Source organism: Cannabis sativa, chromosome 4 (assembly GCF_029168945.1).
Source record: "Cannabis sativa cultivar Pink pepper isolate KNU-18-1 chromosome 4, ASM2916894v1, whole genome shotgun sequence".
NCBI lineage: Eukaryota > Viridiplantae > Streptophyta > Magnoliopsida > Rosales > Cannabaceae > Cannabis > Cannabis sativa.
Genome location: NC_083604.1, coordinates 8598756 through 8622082, shown reverse-complemented (window position 1 = coordinate 8622082; position 23327 = coordinate 8598756). Strand labels below are relative to the sequence as shown.

General features: G+C 32.2%; 3 protein-coding genes, 1 long non-coding RNA gene and 1 other non-coding gene across 17 annotated transcripts; 3 read left to right on the top strand and 2 right to left on the bottom strand.

The window, feature by feature from the left end:
• Window positions 1-1318: 1318 nt before the first annotated feature.
• Window positions 1319-2578, bottom strand: LOC115714724 (uncharacterized). Its single transcript, XR_004011108.2, has 2 exons — window positions 1967-2578; window positions 1319-1830 (listed from the first exon to the last, which is right to left on the bottom strand). It is a non-coding gene; the product is annotated as an uncharacterized LOC115714724 (long non-coding RNA).
• A 7471-nt stretch (window positions 2579-10049) lies between these two features.
• Window positions 10050-10210, top strand: LOC115715356 (U1 spliceosomal RNA). The gene has a single exon (XR_004011232.2). It is a non-coding gene; the product is annotated as a U1 spliceosomal RNA (small nuclear RNA).
• A 37-nt stretch (window positions 10211-10247) lies between these two features.
• Window positions 10248-19538, bottom strand: LOC115714973 (uncharacterized). 9 transcript variants are annotated; one of them, XR_009687219.1, is made up of 10 exons: window positions 19309-19522; window positions 17892-18664; window positions 16375-17519; window positions 15745-16000; window positions 15419-15625; window positions 15091-15264; window positions 14677-14868; window positions 14461-14574; window positions 13981-14330; window positions 10248-11380 (listed from the first exon to the last, which is right to left on the bottom strand). XR_009687219.1 is itself a non-coding variant. In XM_030643742.2 (9 exons), the coding sequence occupies exons 2-9, from the start codon at window positions 18582-18584 to the stop codon at window positions 14034-14036; spliced, it is 3078 nt and encodes a 1025-aa protein (XP_030499602.2). In that variant the 5' UTR covers window positions 18585-18664; window positions 19309-19538; the 3' UTR covers window positions 13800-14033. The 9 variants fall into 9 exon arrangements, 5 of the variants coding, with proteins under 5 accessions (XP_030499602.2, XP_030499603.2, XP_060969218.1 ...); XR_009687220.1 differs by lacking the exon at window positions 19309-19522 and adding an exon at window positions 19049-19265; XR_009687218.1 differs by lacking the exon at window positions 19309-19522 and having other exon boundaries at window positions 17892-18998.
• LOC115714975 (OVARIAN TUMOR DOMAIN-containing deubiquitinating enzyme 4) lies at window positions 11985-13752 on the top strand. Of its 4 annotated transcripts, none has more exons than XM_030643746.2 (6): window positions 11985-12113; window positions 12765-12886; window positions 13000-13040; window positions 13125-13223; window positions 13345-13518; window positions 13623-13752. In XM_030643746.2, exons 1-6 carry the CDS (start codon window positions 12053-12055, stop codon window positions 13636-13638), a joined length of 513 nt encoding a protein of 170 aa, XP_030499606.1. In that variant the 5' UTR covers window positions 11985-12052; the 3' UTR covers window positions 13639-13752. The 4 variants fall into 4 exon arrangements, with proteins under 4 accessions (XP_030499606.1, XP_030499608.1, XP_030499607.1 ...); XM_030643748.2 differs by lacking the exon at window positions 11985-12113 and adding an exon at window positions 12126-12263; XM_030643747.2 differs by lacking the exon at window positions 11985-12113 and adding an exon at window positions 12159-12296.
• A 729-nt stretch (window positions 19539-20267) lies between the features above and the next one.
• LOC133036644 (oxysterol-binding protein-related protein 2B-like) lies at window positions 20268-22828 on the top strand. Of its 2 annotated transcripts, XR_009687222.1 has the most exons (4): window positions 20268-21131; window positions 21254-21484; window positions 21573-21723; window positions 21877-22828. XR_009687222.1 is itself a non-coding variant. In XM_061113236.1 (2 exons), the coding sequence occupies exons 1-2, from the start codon at window positions 21604-21606 to the stop codon at window positions 22057-22059; spliced, it is 303 nt and encodes a 100-aa protein (XP_060969219.1). In that variant the 5' UTR covers window positions 21495-21603; the 3' UTR covers window positions 22060-22828. The 2 variants fall into 2 exon arrangements, 1 of the variants encoding a protein (XP_060969219.1); XM_061113236.1 differs by lacking the exons at window positions 20268-21131; window positions 21254-21484 and having other exon boundaries at window positions 21495-21723.
• The last annotated feature ends 499 nt before the right edge of the window (window positions 22829-23327 follow it).

The following is a 23327-nucleotide window of genomic DNA, read 5'->3' as shown; positions in this document are numbered from 1 at the left end:
ATTTATGCCGCAAATACTCTATGTTTGAATAGGATTTAACAGAAAAGTAGTGACGGAAGTAACGAAAATGTAACTTAAGGTATTTAATCCGTCGAAAAAAAAACATGTGGTATTTAAGTGTATAAAATCGAAAACGTATGGTATTTATGCCGCAAATATCTCTTTAATTTAATATAATAACTTTTAGAGAATACCACTAACTAATCGTATTGCATCACCTCAAGATAATTTAGGTACCACCAGTGATGCCTTGCACCTTCGTTGTCATATCGATGTGTTGGTGCAATTAAGTATCGAATCTCATATAATCTAATATAATGACTTTTAGAGATTAATATTGCTAGAAAAAAAAAAAAAAAAAAAAAAAAAAAAAAAAAAAAGCTTGTTGATGTGCAATACTAGACATCTAGATGCACATGGTCTTGGAGTTGAGAGAAATTAAGGTACCGTTTAGTTAGGAAGAATGAAAATATAAAAATAAAAAAGTGAATGATAATAGGAATGGGAATAGAATGGAAGAAAATTTAAATTGCATAAAAAAATTGATAAAAAAAAAAATCATTTTTTCTCATGTTACATTGGAATGGTCTTTTTTTCTATTTCAAAATAGAATAGTCATTCCACAAAAATGGTGGGAAGAATATTCTATTGAGATGACATTCTAATATCTTCAAATGCTTCCAAACAAATAAATTAATTATGATTATGATTTTTTTTATTTTTCCAAAAAATACTTATATATAATTATATACATATTACATAAACTAACACATTAACAATATAACACATACTCGCAATTTAAAAATAAAAAATTACCTCATATACTATTTTTTAACTCTTTTTTTTTTTAAATTTACGGCTTGAGTTTCTCTGGTGGTTTCTATGTAGGTTGTTATACGGATTTTAGTGACACTTCACCGCACGTCACTAATGAGGGTGATTGAAAAAATAGCTTTTATTGACCCTTCACACGTGTCACTAAACCCTTTTACAATCACTCACTGTGCGTCACTATAGGCATTTAAAGTCAGATTTTGTCAGATTGAAAAATTAACAGCAATACACAAAAAGTGTCACTATATCTTTTTTATATTTATTTTTTATTATTATTTTTTGGAGATATAGCAACACACAAAAAGAGCCACTATATTAGATATTTTTCTAAAAAATATATAATATTTAATTTTTTTTTAATTCAAAATTTATATAATATAAATAATAATTTAATTAATTATACACTAATACAATTAAATATAACAATAATAATTTAAATTAACTAAATATAAACAATACTAAATTTCAATTAAAATAATAAAACTAAAAAACAAAATACAAAATATTTTTATTGCTGAAAATATTTATTTTTATTAAGAATATTAACTAAAATAATACAGTCTTTACACACAATTTTACACTCAAATTACAACTGATATGAAACTTAATACAAACTCACATCTGTTTTTATTAAAAAAATACAAAAATATGAAAGAAACCCAGATCAAATTATTTATTCGGTGTTCATTTAGAATGAAATAATCCCAAATCACTTTCAAAATATTACACAGTGTACACTTTGAACAAAATAAACCTAAACAATAAAAAAAAACTCAGATCTAAAGTGTACACTGTCAACCACACACTGTCAAACATTGCTTTAGAATGAAATAATCCCAAGTCCATGTTTGAACTCAAAGTCCCACACTGTCAACCACGAACATCAAACACCAGGCTTGTCGAACCCAAGCCCTTCAAACACGAACGTCGATCATGTACCCAGAACCACAAAAACATTAAAGGCAAGACCCACGAGGACCTTCAAACATCGTCCACCTGCATAGATCAGAGACAAAGAGAGGGAGAGAGAAAGATAATTAAGTGGACAAAAAAATAAATATACCGATTAAGCCAGCATTATGGGTGAACTTAGTGGGCGTTTGGGCAGCGAAGACGTCAACTGTGGACATACCATGGTAGAGCAGAGGGAGATGGCCTGGGCTCGGCGTTTGGAAGCGACCGTTGTCCGTCGATGGAGCTCTCCTTGGCCTTGAAGGTCGTCATCTTCAATGGAGGGCTACTTTATCACAAATTTGAAAGGGAGAAAAAGGATGAGAGAAGATAGATGTGAGAAGAAAGAGAGAGAGAGAGAGAGAGAGAGAGAGAGAGAGAGAGAGAGAGAGAGAGAGAGAGAGAGAGAGAGAGAGAGAGAGAGAGAGAGAGAGAGAGATAATCTAAAAATGGGAGGCTCTTGGAAATGGAGAGAGAGAGAGAGAGAGAGAGAGAGAGAGAGAGAGTAACTATTTTAGGGTTAAAACTATTACCCTAAATGAAAAAATTAATAAATAAATAAAAAATTGAAAATATCTTTTAAGAAATGAGAGAGAGCACTGGATGTAGGGCTGTACATCGGTCGGTTTGGGCGGTTTATATATCCTATATATTTTCTAACCCAATCTAAAGTTCGGGTAGCTAAAATTTGAGTGCAACCCGCCCAATTTTAAAAAAAAATTTCTATAAACCGACCAACGGTTTGGGCGGTTTGGTCGGGTTAACCCGCCCAAACCAGCAATTTTTTTTTTTTTTTTTTCTTAGTTTTAAAGTCAAAATTAACAAAAATTTTAAAAATAAATTAAAAATATCACATTCCACCAAAGTACAATACCATATATATGACTTTAAAACTAATAATTAAGTATATAACTTTATATTATTATATATTTAATAATTTATATTATATATAATAAAAACTAAAAAGTTAAAAAAAAAATAAAAGTGCAAAATCGGGTTAGTCGGGTTGGTCGGTTTAATTGGGCGGGTTGGACCTATTTTAAACCCGCACAATTAATAGATTGGGCGGTTTGTAATTTTTTCGGGTTATTTCGGTTTGTAATTTTTATCGTTTTTTCGGTTCGGTTTGGGCGGGTTATTCGGTTTAGGCGGTTTACAAATTTTTTTGTACAACCCTAACTGGATGTGTCTTTTCAATTTTTTTTTTATTTTTTAAAAACACCTATAGTGACGCGCTAGGTATGTGGGGATATGCTTTTCTAGTCATTCTTGGCGTGACTCTATAAGTCAGTGTTTTTAATAAATAAAAAAAATAGAAAATTATGGATTATATTTTTTAGTGACGTTTTATATTTTTAGTGACACATATGATGAGAGACTAACACCAAAAATTTAGAGTCTATTTATGCGGGTCACTAAAAATTATTCCTAACTATTTTGTGACCCGCACAAAAGTGAAAGTCACTATATAGTGTCACTAAAAGCCTAAATTATAGTAGTGTGCAATTAAATATCGAATCTCATATAATCTAATATAATGACTTTTAGAGAATTTTGCTAGAAAAAAAAAGCTTGTTGATGTGGAGGTCAATATTAGACATCTAGATGCACATGGTCTTGGAGTTGAGAGAAATTTAGGTAGCGTTTAGTTAGGAGGAATGAAAATATAAGAATAAGAATGTGAATGATAACAGGAATGGGAATACAATGGAATAAAATTTAAATTGCATAAAAAATTGATAAAAAAAATCATTAAATTTTTTCTCATGTTACATTGGAATAATCGTTCCTTCTATTTCAAAATAGAATAGTCAGTCCACCAAAATAGTAAAAATAATATTCTATTTAAATGACATTCCAATATTTTCAAATGCTTCCAGACCAATAAATGAAATAAAAATTATTTTCTTTGCATTCTATTCTATTTCATTACATCCAACCAAACGCCATTTAAAGATTTTCAAGCTCCAATTAACACTGTCCATAAGAGCACCAAATACGTTGTCTCTCGTCTGAACAACAACATATGGACATCATTAATACAGTATATTATTATCAATTTCAATTTTACACAAATACATTAATTACACATAATCTGATTTTTTTTTATTATTTCCAAAAAAATACTTATATATAATTATATATACATATTACATAAACTAACACATTAACAATTTAACACATACTCACAAATTCAAAATTTAAAAAAAATAATAAGAAAGAAATACCTCATATACTATTTTTTTTAACTTTTTTTTTTCAAATTTACGATTTGGGTTTCTCCGGTAGTTTCTATGTAGGTTGTTATACGAATTTTGGTTGCGATTTATATTGCTCTGTTAATTGCTATAGGGGTCTATGTGGAATTCTATAAAAATAAAAAAAAAAAAAAAAAAAAAAAAAAACTATTTTGAAGTGTGAAAATGAAAAAGACCCTAAAAACATATATAATATATACATAAAAAAATAAAAAATAAATGCTAATCGGGTTCCAGGTAGATTTTAAATTTTAGGCTTTGAAAAATATTAAACGTGAACCTGGCCCAGTACAGAATCGGGTTACACCCGAACCCGGTCTACTAAAATTGAAACTCATTTTTTGGGCTTTTCAGGTTTCGAGCCGGGTGGATAGGTTTTCAGGTGTAAATGTGCACCGCTAGATTTGGGAATTGTATGATAATAATATATTGTATTATTGTGTATAATTATGTATTGTGTTTGTGTATGTGTATGATAATAATATATTGTATAATTATATTATTTTGTAATTTTTTTGTGAAAAAAGTGTTTTTTCAAAAAAAACCTAGCCCAACTCAAAACCCGATCCAACCCACCCAAACCCGTCTCAACCCGAACACGACTCACCCAGACCCGACACCCAAAAAACTCGGTCTCCATACGAGCGGATTTGGTCCCAAGATTCCAAAAGCCAAACTCGAAAAACCCGAACTCGAAAACCTGAAAGCCCAGAAAACCTACCCGATGTGCACCCCTATCCAAAGCTATTTCCATGAGAATTCCTTTAGTGTTTAGAGAAAGGGAAAATAAGTTTTTGGACAAATGTGTAAAACTTTATTCAAGTCATGCTGATCCATACTAATTTACACTCAAGATTATGAGTGAGTGTATATATATCTTCTTTTTTATATTATATTATATGTATTATATATTACATGTGCTGTAATTATCTCTTCTACTATTTTTATATATAATACCTTTATATATAAAAAATGATTATCTAACTATTTTTGTTAATTTAACAGAATATATTTTAAAAGTAAAAGAATATTCTATTATTTTTATATATAAAAAGTGGCTATTTAACTATTTCTATTTGTTTAACAAAATATACTTTAAAAATAAAATAATATTCGATCTGTTAAATTTAACGGTGTTAGTAGGATTAGTTTTATAAATATATATATAAATATTAATATTATTTATTTTACATTAAGTATAATATATATAAATATAAATATCTTATTTGTAACGTTATTATTTTTTATTTTTATTTTTAAAATTGAGAGTATATTTAATTTTAATATTCTTAAACTTTATATTTATTTTATTTTCAAAAAAAAAAAATATTTATATTTATTTTCTTCAAATTTTAAAAACTTTAACTTTTTTTTTTAATAATAAGTGGTTTCCTTTTAATTTAAAAATTTTAAAATACATATGAAAAAAATAAAAAGTTAAACATATAACTAAATATACATGCAATGTACGTAACAATAACCTAGTCAGGGCCAGCCCAAGCATTTTGGGGGCCTTGTGCAAAATTTTAAAATTGAGCTATTTTTTTTTTTTAAAAAAAAAATGCTTGGGCCTTTTCTTTAAGATTAAAACTACAATTCTATTACTAGTATTTTTTTTAAGATTCGTTCATAAATTTTCAATTATAAGTTTTTTATATATGTATATATAATAGGACAAAAAAATAGGCCTTTTCTTTCAAAAAAAAAAAAAAATGGGCCTTAAAAAAGTGGGGGTCTTGTGCAATGGCCCAAGCTGCCCAATGCTTAGGTCGGCCCTGAACCTAGTATATATATAATTTAGGCTAATTAGTAATTTTTCTCCCTGAATTTTTTTGGTCGTTAAAAATTTCCCCCGAACTATTGAGATTGTTAAATTTAAAGACTTTTGTGTAATTTTAGTAAAAAAATTCTAACATGGATGAAAATTCAAGGGGCATGATTTAGTACATTTCAAAGTTTGAGGGGCATGATTTGATAGATATCAAAGTTTGGGGAGCATGGTTCAGTACATAAACAATCACTGAAACAGTAAAATTGAATGAAAATAGACAAAAGTCCTTAAATTTAACAATCTCAATAGTTCAAGGGGAATTTCTAACGGCCAAAAAAGTTCAGGGGGCACGATTTAGTATATGTCAAAGTTCGGGGAGAAAAATTACTAATTAGCCTATAATTTATATATTGTATATATAGAATAATTCTATAATACATACTCTTATTTTGTTTTCATAGTATAGGAATATTTTCTTAATCCTTGATGTGCATGACTTTTGAGTGTGCACATTAATTAATATACACTCACATATACCCAGTAAAAATATTAAATTATTAAAATAGTATTGAGCTTAGGAAAAAATTTTACACCTAACCTATTTTTTTTTTTTTTGAAAGAATACCTAACCTATTAAATATAGATATTAAATAATACATTTTAAAGTAGTGCTAAACCAATTAATATTAAATATATTGTATCTTTCTTTATATTTGTCATACTTTATTTTCTTAATCACATAAACACTAATTAATATATAATTAATTAACCATAACTAAACTAAGAGAAAATATATTTTTTTTTTTTGAAAACAGAAATAAATTTATAACGTCATACTACTAATAAATTTTATATTTTAATAATACAAAATAAATGAGATTTTTTTAAATTCTAAATAAAAAGATTAATTAAATAATACAACTATTTCAAATAACAACAACTAAGAGATTAGTATTATTATTTAAAAATAAGATAACCATTTTTTTTTAATTCATTCAGTTTTTTACTTATGAAATTTATTTAAATAGATTTTTTTACTAAATTTAATTGAAAAAAAACAACTATCACTATTACTAAAGCTAAAATAGTTTTCTAAAATATGATATGAAATAAATTACAAAAAAATATAGTCATGAACAATACAAAACAAAAATAAAAATAAAAATTAAAAAAAATAGAATGTGTAATTCTTCACTTCTTTTTAAAATTATCTTGTTTTACCTATGGATAAAATCTTTGTAGATTATACATGGGGAATTTGAAAAAATATGCATACCTTAAAATTTTATGCCTAAACTAATGCATTTTAAAATTTAAAAAATATGACCACTTTATAATAAACCCAAAAATACTCCTCTCATTTTCAAACCTCAACTCTCTCTCTTCCTATATCTCTCTCAGTTTTCTCTCAACATCTCACCCTCACCAAAACTGAACCTACCCATCACCGCCTACACAGACCACCTACCCCTCACCCCCATTCCTCGTTCCTTGATGCTGAATTAGGTGCTAATCCAAGTTGCGTTTGGCAAAGTGTTCTAGAGGCAAAATCTGTGGTTAAGATGGGTGCAAGATGGCGTGTTGGAGCCGATTTTTCTATACCGATTCTTAATCAACCATGGCTTCCATCAAAGGAAAATCTGTATGTTGTCTCTACTCATGTGGCTCTCCATGACTGTAAGGTCAATAATTTATTAAAAGTTGGCTCCCTTGAGTGGGATGAGGAAGTTCTTCACGATTTATTTGTTCAAAGGGATATTGATTTGATCTGTCGTATTCCGTTGTCTCCATCTTCGATTGAGGATGCTTGATTTTGGATGTTGGAGACTTATAGGGATTATTCTGTCAAAAGTGCTTATCGCGCCTTACAAGTAAGCAATGGTAGGTGGAATACTCAAGACAATTCAGGTTTTTAGAGGATGTTTTGGAACTTGAAATTGCCACCTAAGGTGAAGAATTTTCTTTGGCGGGGTCTTACTAATTATCTCCCTACTCTTGTGTCTCTGCGGTCTAAAAGGGTGCACGTGAGCGGATTGTGTCTGATGTGTAACCGGGAGGAAGAGATAATTTTTCATATAATGGTTAGTTGTGCTTTTACTAAGAGTTGTCTTGACAGAGGGCTGGGAGGGACGGTTGGAGGGGGGAAGTTGCTGTGTTTGGCAGCTGGTTTGATAATGTTTGTAAGGTTCAGCCTATAGATCGTATTGAGAGGCTTGCTATGATTCTTTGGGGAGTTTGGGGAGCTCGTAATGACTTGGTTTGGAGTAATAAGGCTTTGTCGTTAGAGAGGGCGGTGAATACTGCAATTACTTACCTTGATTCTTGGAAGAATGCTCAACTGGAAAATGGAGTTGTTTCGCCAGTTTCTGGTCCGAATACAACCGGGTGTGAGCAATGGGCTAAACCTTGTTTTGGTGAGATAAATGTTAATTGTGATGCTGCTATCTTTGAGGATGACAATAGTCATGGTATAAATTCATAACACTAAAAAAAACCCTAAATATCCAGTCTTGACATTTCAACACAAACAATTCATAACTTGTTATAAATTCATAACCCCGGCCTTGAATATTCCATAGTTTTTAATTCCTCTATTGGTATAAATTAATAACTCGTTATGGCAAGTAAAAACTAAAAGAAAAATTTACGCCAGTGAACGTTGTTTTCATTTTAATTATGAATTTAACCTTAGTTTAATTAATACGGTTTTATACCGTTTATATTTTAAAATTTGGAGTGACACGTATACCGTTCCAAATGCTTTTCACATTTGATATGTTTTGCATGTATATTACTCTTGCCCTTTTTCTTCTGTAAAAATAGAGGGCATTTGTTGGGGTAAAGAAAGATAAAAGGCCTCCATCAATATCAATACTCTTGCCCTTTTTCTTCTGTAAAATTCTGAAGCTCTCTCTCTTCAATCTTCTCTGCTACAACATTCAATGGCTTCCAGTCGATGGCTCAGGCATGAGGTAGGCTTTCAAGTTAGGCTTATTTCTCCTTTGTTTTTTTTTTCATCTTTCCGATAAAGTCTGTACTTTTCTTTTGTTTTCCTAATTATTTATGGGTTTGGATTTTGTATTTACCACTGTTCGCTGCCGTCGATGTCGCCGTTGGGATTTGTGGGTTTCATACAACTACTATATAAATAAGAACATTATAAGTAACTAATTTGTTGTTTTTTTTTTTTATGTATGTTCTATTTGAATTATTCACTAATGAATCTCCTTTTTGTTTTTTTAAAAAAAGTTAAAAAAAAATTTGGTAACACCGATAATTATTTGAGCTCAAAAATTATATCACCGCAATCTGCTTTTCAAGAGGATCGTTTTAACATATGGGAAACATATATTATAATATTTATTGTAGCAACCCATAAAATTAGATGGTATACTTATTTTGTTCAAATATAATATTTAGTTACTTCTTTGTTAATAATTTATAAAAGAAAGAGAAAGGTTACTTTTATCTTGTTCATCTTTTTTTTTTTTTATATCAAAAAAAATATATATGTTTCCCACAACTCAAAATATGGTTTAAAATTGCTAAAAAAAAAAGTAACCTCAAGGTATCTTAAATAATAAAATAACATATAATATAGTCTAAAAATTAAAAAAAAAAAAAAATCATAGTTTTAAGGTTATCCGATTAAAATAAGCAACTAAATGTGTATGATAAAAAAATTATTCATGAAGTAATTTTTTTATAATAAAAAGTAACTAATTGATATATTATTTACATCAAAAGCTACCAAAACGTTGCTTTTTTTTAAAACTTGCAAAACACTGAAAATTCTGAAAGCGAGAATTTTCAAGTTTTTCCTATTTTCGGTAATAATTTTGAATTTCGGTATTTAAGCTGACGTGGCACATCGGTATTTGCGCAAAAAAATTTGTTGAAGGTATTTTTATAAATAAAATCAGTTTTTGGTATAATATTAAAAAGACCCCAAACTAAAAAGTAAATGAATATTCATTGTGTGACACTTAACCAAAATCCTAGGTCCCACGATGATTGTTTTCCTTTTTTTTTTGTTGCTGAATAAATTAGTGAAAGCCCCTTGACAAGACAAAGAATTTGGCCTAATTTATATTTCTTTATTTTTTTATTGTTTATGTTTATTTTTTATTAATTTTGCAATCAAGTGATTTTATGTAACTAATCCCACATCAAGGAATTAAAGAGCATTAAGATGAGCAAAGTCAATAAATTGAATATGTGATCAACAGAGAAACATACTTACCTGGACGGGGTCAATGGGCGATCAAGAGGACCCATGGCCTAGTTTGGTGGCTTCCATTGCACTTAGGAAGAGTGCCAAGCTAAGGTCTGCCCAAGTGGCGGAACTTACGTCATAATTTGTTGCAGTGGGGACCTGCGTTCGCGCGGCCCCTATCCAATTAATTTCTAAGTTTATATCACACTAATTTCTAAATCTAAAAACTTTTTGTGTATTATTGATGTAAAATAAAAATAATTACACTCAAAAACAATCTAATATATTAATATTAAAAGGAAAATGAGATTAGTTTGTTCATGGCGGATTTTGAGTATTAATTTTTATTTTTCTTTAAACGTCTCATTATCCAACCTGACTCGAACAAATCTAGTATTGGATCATCCTTGTTATGCCTTTCATCTGTTGCTTTCTTCCTTCCCATTTTAGTAGCTTTAATTTCTTTCTTTCCATTTCCATGTTCTTTGTCATCTGTGGTATTCTTCTCTAAAACTTCTTTGCAAGTACTCAAATTTAACATTGGGTCATCCTTGCTATGACTTTCATCTTTTTTATCAACTTTTTCATCAGCCGTTGCTTTCTTCCTTCTCTCCTTTGTAAAACTAATTTCCTTCTTTCCATGTTCATTCTCATTTGTGGTATTCTTCTCTAAAACTTCTTTGTAAGTACTCTTCAAGCCATCATCGTCAACTTTCACAGAAGCCATCTCAGTTTCAGGTAGAGGATGACGAAACTCACCGTTGATGGTATCATTCTCACTATCAACATGGACATGTGATCTTGTTGTGTGTTCATAAACATTCATGGATAAAAATTGGTTAGTATCACGGTTTTCGCAGTTTATATCGACCATAATCTCCTTCTCCCTTGTACCTTGAGAACCCCAGTAAGTCAATGTAGTTATCAGAAGTTTCAGTAAAGAGATAACATGTACCAATAACCAATCTAGAAATGGGACTTGGTGGATAATGGTAGAGAATGTAGTCACCACATTATCATATTTCATAGGGAAAGTTTCTATGACTTGAACAATATCATCAATCTTATTGAAAACATGATTTGATGGAGGGAAAATTCTCTCTACCATGTTCTCAGCTGCTAGGATAAAATCGTCAATAAATGAGAGAAATACAAGCCATTGATATTGCAAGGTGTAGAGATATGGGATTGCAACTGATGATATTTTGAGGACCCTTTTGGTTATTGAGCCTAATGGTTCATCTGCATCTTGGGCAACCTCAATGGTTCTATGAGCTACTGTTAAAATTGAAACACCACAGGTATGTAATGGAGGCCTTCTGCAACTCATTTTGACAATGCTGTTGAATCCTGAAAAGGTTGATGCAAAACAATCTTCCAAGTTAATAAATTTAATTAGATTCTAGATCTAATACAAAAGATAAAATAAATAATATGTTAATTTCATTAATCTTAAGCAAAAAGAAGAAAAAAGAGTTGCAAAGTAGAGTACTCTTTGATTTATTACCAAAGCAAAAACTGATATATCTGCAAAGAAAAAAGAGAGAAAACAAAGAAAGAAAAGGTACAATTTTTAGATTCTATAGAAAGTTAAAATTACATCAACCTTAGATTCCAATACCACTAATCTACCATAAATTAATTAGAACCGCACAACTTTCAATAATAATTTTTCTTTTGAAAATAAATGGGAATTATTTTAAGAACATCTAAATGTAGAAAATCAAATATAGTTAGAGTTCTATGAAAAATGGCCGGTCATTACTGTCGTCAATTTTTATGGACACTAAGTTAGATTTTGTATAGATTCTATATATACTAACTTTCGTTTAAGGCTCATAATGAGGTTTGGATTAGATGTATGTTGCATTCCTAATAGTGTGATAGTTGTAAGATCTTGACACGTGTACGTTGAAAAAGTGTGTCAGAAAGAGTATTCTCTCAAGTTCTACTCTTGGCCTCTCAGAGTGGAGAAAAGAAAAAGATCATGGAATTAGATTCTTTGGTCTTGTCACACCATAGATGAAGCAAAAGCTTTTCTGGGCATTTGAGGTCTTCATTCTCAAAGTCCTAGTCTTTCAAGGTAATCTTTTTCAACCCCGGTTTCAAAATCAAATGATGATGTTCAGTAAATTTTTATTTGTATTATTCAGCAACTTTGATTAAGATCATATACATGGTTGTGTTCTGTGTTTCATTATTCTAACAATGCCAAAACCAGAAACTCTACTCGGTAACAACTCCGCCCGATTACCACCAATCTTTAGTATGTCTGGTTTGCTCCCCTAGAATTCTCAAGTTGATCATCAAGAATGTTAGATAATACTATTGAGTACATCAATTGTTATGCTTTTCTTTTCCTTGAGAAATTGAATGATTGGTTATGCTTTAATGCTATTCTTCATCTTTGTAAGTTTGGTGTTTTGTTGATTCTTACCTTTCAAGTAAAGCTTTGCACCTTTTAGCTCATCAACACCTTGGTATGATTTAACTATATCAATATTTGAGTTTTGTGGAACTTAATTCCTTCCATTAAAGAAAGTTTTGGTCATCAGTATGGATTATGGCTTAGGTTCGTTTGCTCCCTTTCATCATTTTCATTGTTAAAAACAACAAGTTGAAGAGTCAATTATATATTTTATGCTGTGTACTTTCATTTTTCCCTATTCTATAAATTGTCAACTTTTGATAGTGATAAGACATTGGTGAATTAATCTATGTATTGTTGAAACAGGAATACCTGGTGATGGAAGATGTTTGTTTCGGTCTGTGGTTCACGGTGCTAGCATAAGAACAGGAAAGCCATCTCCCAGTGAAAGCCTTCAAAGAGAACTTGCAGACGAGCTTAGAGCTAAAGTATGAAAAACAAGTCAAATTTTAGCTAGGACTTTGTTTGAGTTTACCAATTTCTTATGGTATTATGTTATAAATCCTTTAAAAGAACTTGTGCATGGTTGGACTTTGGACAGGTTGCAGACGAATTTGTTAAGAGGAGAGCAGACACTGAATGGTCAGTTTGTTCTCTTTGGTTTCTAAAATTAACTTGTATAATTTTCTATCCTAAGTTTACGAATTATTTTCTACACATTGGCAGGTTTCTTGAAGATGATTTTGAGACCTATGTTGGACAGATGAGACAACCTCATAGCTGGGGAGGCGAGCCCGAGTTACTCATGGCTTCACATGTTCTACAGTAAGGCTTCTCTCTTAACATTGCAGCTATCTGTATAAGTTTCATCATGTGATTGTAGTTTAATGGAGATCATTGATTTCCATTCCCTTTCATTCATCCTAAGTTTCATACTCTTATCCAGGATGCCTATCACAGTGTATATGCGAGACAAGAATGACAAGAGTTCTAGTGGCCTCAGGATCATAGCTGAATATGGTCAAGAATATGGTAAAGATAATCCTATACGCGTACTTTATAATGGTTGTGGACACTACGATGCTTTACGAAGCCCTACTCGCGGTGCACAATTCAAGCTGTAAGCTCTTGTAAATTTTATATAGCACACAAGTTAGGAACTTTTTGCTCCCTTGGTTAGACTTTGAAATTTCACCCTTATATGTCAAATGTGGGCATTGACAGGTTCAAGCAAAGGTGAAGGGATAGTTAATACAGGACTTGGTCATATTCAAGTTATTGGAATGTTCATATTGTACCTTTCAAAATGGTACAACTGACAAAATTAATAAATGATCTTGATTATGAATCTCTCAACTTATTCTTCAAGCATCATTCGAACTAACTGCAATTTGTGAAATCTAGATAATAATGCTTCACATCAAGTTACTTCATGTATGCTACAAATAAATACATTAACATTTATAAACAAGTTTGTAGGACTCGAAGATTTCGATGACTCTACCAATAGATAACCCAGTTTTGAACCAGCTTACAATAGCTAAAAAAATTGTATAAGATGCAGCAGAACAGATTAACTGACCTCCCACAGTTGCGTGAAATACAGAAATGATCTCTACGAGAAATGGCTTATTATCATTCTGTGTCTTTCCATACTTCTCGGAGTAATTGATATCTGACTACTTGTACATCACCCTTTCTTTTATCTTGGAAATTATCTTTCATTATAGAAGTAATAGGTGAATCCAACTCGTCGAGCTCATCATCACTAGTGTATGATTTTCTAAGCACTGATGATCCACTCCTCAGTAGAGTCTGATTTCCTATCTCTCCTATGATGCCTGTTTGTGAAGCAGCTGAAGGTGGAGAATAGAACGTAGGATTTGCAGTGAATGGGAAACTAACAGATTCTTCCTCATTCTCGGAATTATCCTAAATACAAGAGCACAAATAGATTAGTGAAAATGCATATGAAGCTTTATTACAAGGTAGCTTGTTGAATAATGCAAGATAGTAAACAAGATAATAATTTGCAAAGCTCTTTTGTTCTTGGAGGACTTACCTCTGAATCCAGAGCCTCAAACACTGCTTCAGGAATGGGGTTCGGACAGAACTCATCTGGAACAAAATTGTAGAGGACCATCTTGATCAATGGTGCACTAAGTGTAGGGCATACCTTTAAAAATTAATTGAACAGTGTTAAATTAAAAGGGAAATGATTAGATAACTCACTAAATTAACTATGAAATTAATATACAGCACAAATTTGCGACTATACCTCTTTTCTAATTGACTTATCTGCTAGCATTTCAAATGGAATCATCATGAGGTCACTCAGAGAATTTAGAAGACGGAATGCCTTGAAGGATGTTTGAAACTCCGGTCTTTCTTCATCATCGTGCACCTCCTTATCGTCTAAAGCATCATCAATGTCAAATATATCAGTGAGGCACCTGGACCAACTTCCGATCTGGGGATAAAAATATAAGAAATCAGTGCTGCCAATGATAATAAAGCAATCAGAATAATGCTGTCAAATTTTTCTTTCTTTATTAGATTATAATAAGGGGGAAGAATTAGATGTTGAACATTGTGAAATGAAAAAGAAGACAAAGAGACCAACATATTACATTTTAAAAGACAATCCTGGAATCAAACATATAAATCCACAAAACAAGGCACTTATACTCACTGCATTTTTAAGCTGTGCCCCAGCCCCAAAGCTTGACCTTCCAGCTGGAATGGGAAGAACCTTGGAATCACTTATTGGGTCAGATACAGGATCCGTTGGCATCTCTTCAGCATTTTCACGAAGAATCGCATTGAACATTGCCACATCTAGTCTATCAACCAACTGCTCCATAACCTGAAAGGTAGGTAAAAAAAATGTCTTTCATATGTGCAGAATGAAAACCTGAAGCAAATATCTAGATTTTGGTACATTATGAAGCTAAGGAATTGAGCTGTTTAGTGCGTGTTTTTCTCAGAGATGTCAGAAAATTATAATTCAATATACACACCAAACGAGGAAGTATGGGCAAGCAGCCACATTCATGTCCACCAGCTCGAGCAGGACAAAGCCTTTGGCAAGCATCTTTGAAAGCCTTCTTCCAGAGATCTATAGAGAAATTACCCTGCTCGTGATCACTAGAACCATACTTTCTTCCAGAAACTTTCTTTGAGCTGGAAACCTTAGTAGCTGCTGGCTGCATATGTGGAGTCAAAGTCTGAAGAAAAAACACAAGATATGGTATCAACCTTGATGGGAACAATTAAATTTGGGCTAAATCATCCTACCAATAACTAATACATATATCAATTAATTTTAAGAAAGAAAGGGCTTGACCTGCCACCACACAGACTCTACGATTCGGGAGAAGATCCATGATTCAAACTTTTCCAAGGCAATCACAAATGTCTGTGGGTCATCCCAATTATCAAAACTTTCTTTGTTGTCGTTTTGTTTCAGTGTAGATCCCTTCACTGAGCTCTTTCCACCACCATTACTACTAATGCAAGGTCCACCAGAATGCTGTACTTTTACTACAATCTGGCTGATAATAGCTCTTAAAACGATTGAATTTGATAACCAAAAAGTCAGCCTGTTTATGAACATTCAACAAAATGTCAAACAATATGGTGCTTTTAGCAAGCTATTGATTTTGATAACCAAAGATTCAACATGTTTATGAACATTTAACAAAATGTGAACAATATCATTTTCTTCAGACACTTTTCTTTTTTCAAATCCCAGTCCACAGATTCATATGCTAAGTAGAATAAATAATAACAATAAAAAGTTAATGGCTCAAAGCCCATGTATGACATATCCTAATCTGTAAACAAGTGATTTGTAATTCAATTGAGTCAGTGTTCTTAAAGGACTGAATTACAGGCCTTCTGGTTGACGAATATGATAAGAAAGTTGAGTGGATTTTTAACTTCCTATACGTGTCATGTACAAATCTTGGCATACCTTGGAACATCATTTCCACATGCTTTAGAAACCAAAATAAATCCAGAAATAGCAGCTCTAGCTGCATTTGCCTTCCTAGCCTGTAAACCTTCCTTGCAAGCATGAAGATAGAATCTAGAAAGTCGTCGAGCAGGTGCATGTATTTTACTTGTGGAGCTTCCATGCTCAGCAGCAACTGAATAAAGACCAACCTCAACTGCTGCAGCTTCCCTTAACTCTTCCTTGAGCATATTAATTTGGGAGTCTAGTCCAGCTTTGTTATCAGACAGGCCTTTTGAAGCTTCTTTTTCTACACCTGTAGCATTAGTCATCCTACCAGCTTGAGCACCTTTGATTATTTTGGCTTTGTTTGCCTTTTCAATAAAATCCGTATTCACTAACAATCTATTGTTGTTATCTGTGTCAAAAGGTAACTGTACAGAATTAACATGCTTTACTTGATTATTTTTAACAGTGCTATGAGAGATTCCAATATCTCTACTGCTGCTTGTAGAAGAATCACTTGTACTAACATCCTCTGAGAACCTAGAAATTTGTTTTACATCAAAAGAATGTTCTTTCACCTTAAAGACATAATCTTTCCGTCCATGTTCTTCTCTGTGTTCTTTGTTCCCATTATTCCCTGAATAACCAGAATCTGCAGGTGTAGTCTCTTCTTGGCCATTTTTCGTATGTCTCCAAACTTTTCTGTCACCCTCCTGAGTGGTTTGAGAATCAATATAGTTTCCTTTCACTGACTCCTTAACATACATACTTGATGAGCCAACTTTATTTTTAAGAGCACTAGCAACAATGACATTGTCTCTTGTAGCCTCTTGAGAATATTCTGGCATCTGGACTCTGCTGTCAACAGCCCTTCTACTATCAGACTTTACGGAAGAAGAAGAAGAAGGCTGCACACCATGAGTTACAGATTTTTTCAGAACTGGCATGGAGGATCTATCTTGTGGAATATTGGGAAAGGCGTCATCGTTTATAGAATCAACATTGGAGGAGTAGCCTATTGAAGACAAAGCAGATGAAGTTTCTTTTGGTTGGTTGAAGTTTGTAGCTAGATCACTTGACACTATGTTTGCAGACTCAGCTCTTGAAGCCCCCTCACCAACATTCCTTTCAACATTATTCCTTGACATTTCTGGTTGAATCTGCAATTAAATGGCAGATAGTTTTTAAACAAGTATTCAACTGAATTGTTCCAAATAATACACCAATTAGAGTGGACATACTTCAGCTTTACCATTCTTCCTACATGATAACTGTGAAGCATTTCATTGGTGCAAAAGTTACCTATAAATAGTAAGTCCTAAAAGAAATGGCTAGACTATTGCCGCTGCATTATATGGTTCAACCAAAATATACGCATCCTAGTAATGAAATGGTGGATTGTACTCAAGGAAGGACAAGACTAAAAATAGATTTCTTGGACAACTTTTAAGTGCATTGTCTTGAACTAAGATCAGAACAAACATATAGTGTTAAAACGAGGGAAATGTCTCATAATAGATTTGATACCATACCTTTCCACTATATGGTGCTGAACTGACTGTTCTCTCAACACTAGAAGAGTTTAAAGTGTGAGATGAGTGTGAAGAAGCACCATCATCGTCGTCGTCGTCAGTAAAAGAGGCAATCTCAGCTTCTTCATCATTCTCCTCAACCACTGATTCAGTTTCAGCAATTTCTGTAGAAGCTTGTTTTGACAAGCTGCTTTTTGGTGAAGGGCTGGAGCTATTATCACCAAATGGTTGAATATTAACATAAAGAAGTGGTTGACCCGAATTTTTAAAACTCTTCTTACAGTTTACTGGAGTGCTTAAAATTGTTGTTTCCCTGATTACTCCACAATCTGCAAGATTAATTAAAGCCGATCCCAAGAGTTGACCCTTCATTGCCTTGTCTTTCCGGGATTCAAACAAGTAAAATTCTAAGTTATTCTTCTGGTAACTATCATAGGCCTGGCCTTTCTTTGATGCTTCCTTGCATAACAAGACTGGAAGCCTGAAAGACTCATTGAACTCAATCTTTCCATCTCCAACACCACAAGAGAAGGACCCAGAAGCTTGATCACCATTTTCCCAATGAAGCAACACGGATTGAACCGATTTAGGAGACTGAGACAAGGGCCATGGCTTAATCTCCTGGACATGGATGATATAATCAACTTGGACTTGAACACTTTTCCGGTTCTTTGATCTTAAGCCAAGAACCATGGTTTGACGACCCTTTTGGGAAAAACACTTGGTATTGCTCTTAATGGGTACGATCAATTACAGTGCCTCTATCCATGAATCTAAATACTCAAGAAAAAAACTAAATCAGCAAATCAGATGACAAAATCTTTTGAATGCATGATGGTATACAGAAATTAAAAAAAAATACTTTTTTTCTAATGCAATCCATTGAGTTGAGTAGAACGTGAGGGTGGTATTATGCACATCCAAATTTATAATAATTGAATTCTTTTTAGCTTTGTGTGTGACCCACTTCACGCCACCCACTGATTCCGCTCATTTTGTCTCCACAAAATTCAAACCAATTACACACTAGAAGTCACCATAAGCGACAAGCTAATTAAAAATTAAATAAATTGATTAATTAATTAGTTATAGAAAAGAATCACCTCCTAACTCATTATTATAATCTAAATGAGAGAGAGATAGTCAATCAAACTTACTAGACATTGAAAAGCTGAGATTTAGATCTCTCACAGAGTTCAACCATAAATCAGAACACAAATACAAAAAGCAAAACAAGCTAGAAGAAACGGAAAACGACAATAAGGATTTGCATTATCCAGAAGTCAATCCAAAACAAAAAAAAATGAAAGAGGTAGCTTTAAGATCCGAATCAGAGCAAATAAATTCAACTGAAACAGTGAATTTAGCAATTATTATCCAAAAAGCGAAATGATCAGAGCTCCACCGATAAATGTACCTGCCTGTACTGAGAAAGAAGTAATCGCTTCCGTGAGAGATAATTCTGTGCATGTACGTATATACAAATATATGTATATGTATATGTATGTATGTAGCTGTGTCTTTCAGGGTGTTTCTTCAGTTTTTCGGTAAAATGAAAGTTCGTTTCTTGGTTGGGTCAAAGATGTGGAAAAAGCGTGCCAAGCTAAGAAAAATAATAGTTGAAACTAGAAAATGAATTGAATAAATTGATCGAGAATTTTTTTTTTTCTTCGCTAAAAAAAAGGGAATTTTTTTTGTTTAAAAAAATAATTTATTTATTTATTTACTTATCAAAAGAAAAAAACTTTTATTATTTACAAAAATATCACCCCCTAAATATATCATCAAGATTAAGATAATTACACAAATGCTAAAATTTTTAAAGTTGTTACAAAAATACAATCCCTAAAATATCACCATCATTCATGAATCATGACTAATAAGATAAGGAAAATTATCCTTTGGGATTTCTAGAGAGGTATATTTTCTGGGTTTTATGACATTAATCTTTACATATCTTTTCCAACAAATTTCATCTCATATCTCAATTTCATTCTCCCTCTTCTCATATCCATCATCCATCATTTCTATAAATTTACTATCATCACTCATTATTTTTATTGTTTTATATAGTTTTTCTGTTGTACGCGAAAATAAATAGCAAAAACTAATAATAAATATATATATTAAAGGAGCAAAAGCAAATAATAAAACAAACTCAATTATAGCAATTCGTGTACTTCACGAGAGATAGCTGATATTATTAATCTGAGTAGAAAATATATCTTTATCTTTATATATTAAAAGTGTCTATCTAACGGCAATTCTTGGTTTAACGTTTTTTTATCTTTTATTCCGTTAACTTTAACGGAGACCATCCTTTAATAAATGACATTCAAACTATATTGCGATTCTCTTTTTTCTCTAACAAAACTATATTGCTATTTTCAATCCCAATAATTCTCCATCCTACAACTGTATCTGCGATTCATCATCCCCATTTATAGTCTTTTTCTGAATGGTGAAGTCCTATCTCCATTACCTTCCTCTTTCTCCAGTCTCGACCGACTAACTAAATTCGAAATCCCAAATCGCACCACCACTGCCCGCTAGAAGACCGATTCTGAATCAGAATTAATGGATTATATCACTTGCCTCTACATCTGTCGCTCCTCACGACTGCTACCTATCACCATTGGCTTCTACGATTTCAATCATTGAAGCCCTAATGGTCCGATGGTCCAGAGTCTCTCGTCACTGAATCTCAACTCAATGTTATCCTTGTCGTGGCTCTGTGCCTGTCTAAATGTCTAGATTGTGCTGATCTTCGTCCTAAAGTAGTGGTTTTGGAGTTCTTTCATTCTATTCGAACTTCATTCTGTAAATCGTTTTGGCTGCAAGCATTTGGTACTGCTGTGATTGCTTCGTTCTTGGCTGAGTTTTTGAGATATGTATGCAAAGCGGCGGAATCGTCGTTGGATTTTGCAGCTGGGGTAGCTGAGTTAACGGGCGAGATTGCGGTTTTTGCTATCTGTAATGGAGGAAGAGGAGATTTGGGTATTTTTAGGGATTTTTTGATTGCCCTGTTTCAAAACTTTCCTCTGATTATGGCTTCCGATGCTGAGAAATTGACTTCTTCACAAAGTTCACCTTTTAGTTCAAGCCAAACTTCAGATCACGTTACCTTAACAGCTATCTCTCAGACTATCATCTTTGGAGTTGTGGTTGAACTTGTGTCTGTATGAATTGATTTGAACAATTTCCCCAGCTTCATTTTCTCTGCCCCATTCTATTTCTAAGGTTAGTTTCACGTTTAGATTTCAATTTTCTTATTAGTATATATGTTTCAGTCTAGCTCTTCAATTCTCTACCATGTATATTTAACAGATTTGTTCTTATCTGATGATGTAATACAAATACAGGTTCATGGATTTGTTGAAGATGTTATGGGGAAAAATGTTGCTACAATATTTGGAAAGTGGGATGAAAGCATGTATTATATTAATGGTGACAGGGGCAACAATATGAAAGATTGTAGTTCCTCCTCTGATACATCATTATTTTGGAAAAGGACTATGCCAACGGTTAATCTCACTCGGTACAACTTAACTTCATTTGCAATCACTTTGAACGACCTAACGGAAGGTTTGCAGGTAGACATGATGTATTAGAGAAAAACAAAGAGATTATTTGACATGCATTTTCATCTTCCTCTTATGCCTCTCTAATCTTTTTTTATAGCTTTGTCTGATCCCGGGTATTTGATCACGGAATGAAGGAGAAGCTCCCACCTACGGATTCCAGGCTTAGACCAGACCAACGACATTTGGAGAATGGAGAATATGAGAAGACAAATGCTGAGAAACAACGTTTAGAGAAAAGGCAAAGAATGGTATGCATGGGACATTTTTGCAAAATGGCATTGTAAATAGCCTTTCTCACATACTTGACATTTCCTCTGTAAGGAAAATGTCTATATTCACGTTTTTTTTTTCTTCTGTTCTTCTTATCTCTAATGGTATGATCTGGTGTATGGGAAATGCAGTCAAGGAAATTACAAGAAAGTGGATGGAAACCACAATGGTTCGAAAGAGAAGGTAAAGATGGACCTTCCGCTACATGGGTGGCTATTGGGAGTCACGCGAGCGAGGAAAATAGGATGAATGTCCCAACATATTTGGTGAATTTGATGAAGCTCTTGCTGAGAGCCCTTAAAAAACGTACTTAACTAGAACAAGAAGGCATATCATGACACTCATGATCATTCAGGTAATATCTATCTCATTCTTCTTTTCTCTTTCCTTGACTTAGACTACTTATTTTTATTCAACACTTCATTATATAACATAAAATCATATCAAATGGGGGCTGCATTGCCTTTCACAATTTGTATTTAGTAAAGAAAAGCTCTACAGATTAAAACCTATTCCGGTTGTTTTTTTTTTAAAAAAAATTATTTCTTGAATCGGTCCTTCTGATCGGAGAATTTGAAATGAGAATGAGAATGCGAATGAATGCAGTTGACTGAAAAGAGGAAAAAGAAGAAAAAGAAAAAACTGACCTTAAAGTGGAAATGTAAACAAGGATTCATCTTCTTCCTCTAACTACTACAAGTTGATGAAGTTAGATTATAGTCTAATATATCCTTTGTAACAACTTCAAAGATTGTTAGATTATAGTCTAACATAATTATCCATGTAATAACACCCTATATCAGTGTCTAATGTATGAGTGTCATCAGCTAGCTTATCATCATGTAATGTAATTCTCTTGTTCCCCTACCCCCGCTTTTTTTTTTCTTTATTTTCTTCCCAATATATATTTTTTCTTGATCTGTGCTGCTGACCCTTGTAGGTTCAGAAAACATTGATTTTAGTTTCACATTTATTTGTACTTTCTCTCTCTCTCTATTGGAATAAAAGAAGAAATGTGTATTCATATAATTATTGTTGTTTTTCTTTATTGAACAAATTAAATTATTATTGTAATTCTTGTAATTTTTTAATAGTATTCGTTTTTCTGACAATGCTCAAACTTGGAAAGGTTGATATAAATAGTGCATTGCTCTCTTCTTATCATCTAAAGTAGATTACCAAAATACTACTTTATTTATGAACTTCTCTGTAGGTCTTCTACATCATTAAATAATAATTTTTTAAAAATATTTTTATTAATTAAATAATAATAAAATGGTAATAAAGAATACAAAAAAAAAATTATATCAAGTAAAAAAGAAGAGAAAAACAAATAAATAAATATATAAAAAAAATAATTAAATAGTGTTTAGCTCACTCTCTCATTTTTCTTAGTTAAATGTAGTTACAATTTTTCTTAGACCAGCTTAGCTGTCATGGATAAATTATACATTATCTATTGGAATTCATTTTTTACAATTAGCTAAATTGTCTTCATTTTTGACAATTTACATCTTTTCTTGTGAGTGCTCTAATACCTAAATGGATGAGGATGCTTATATACAATAAATATCTTTACTCA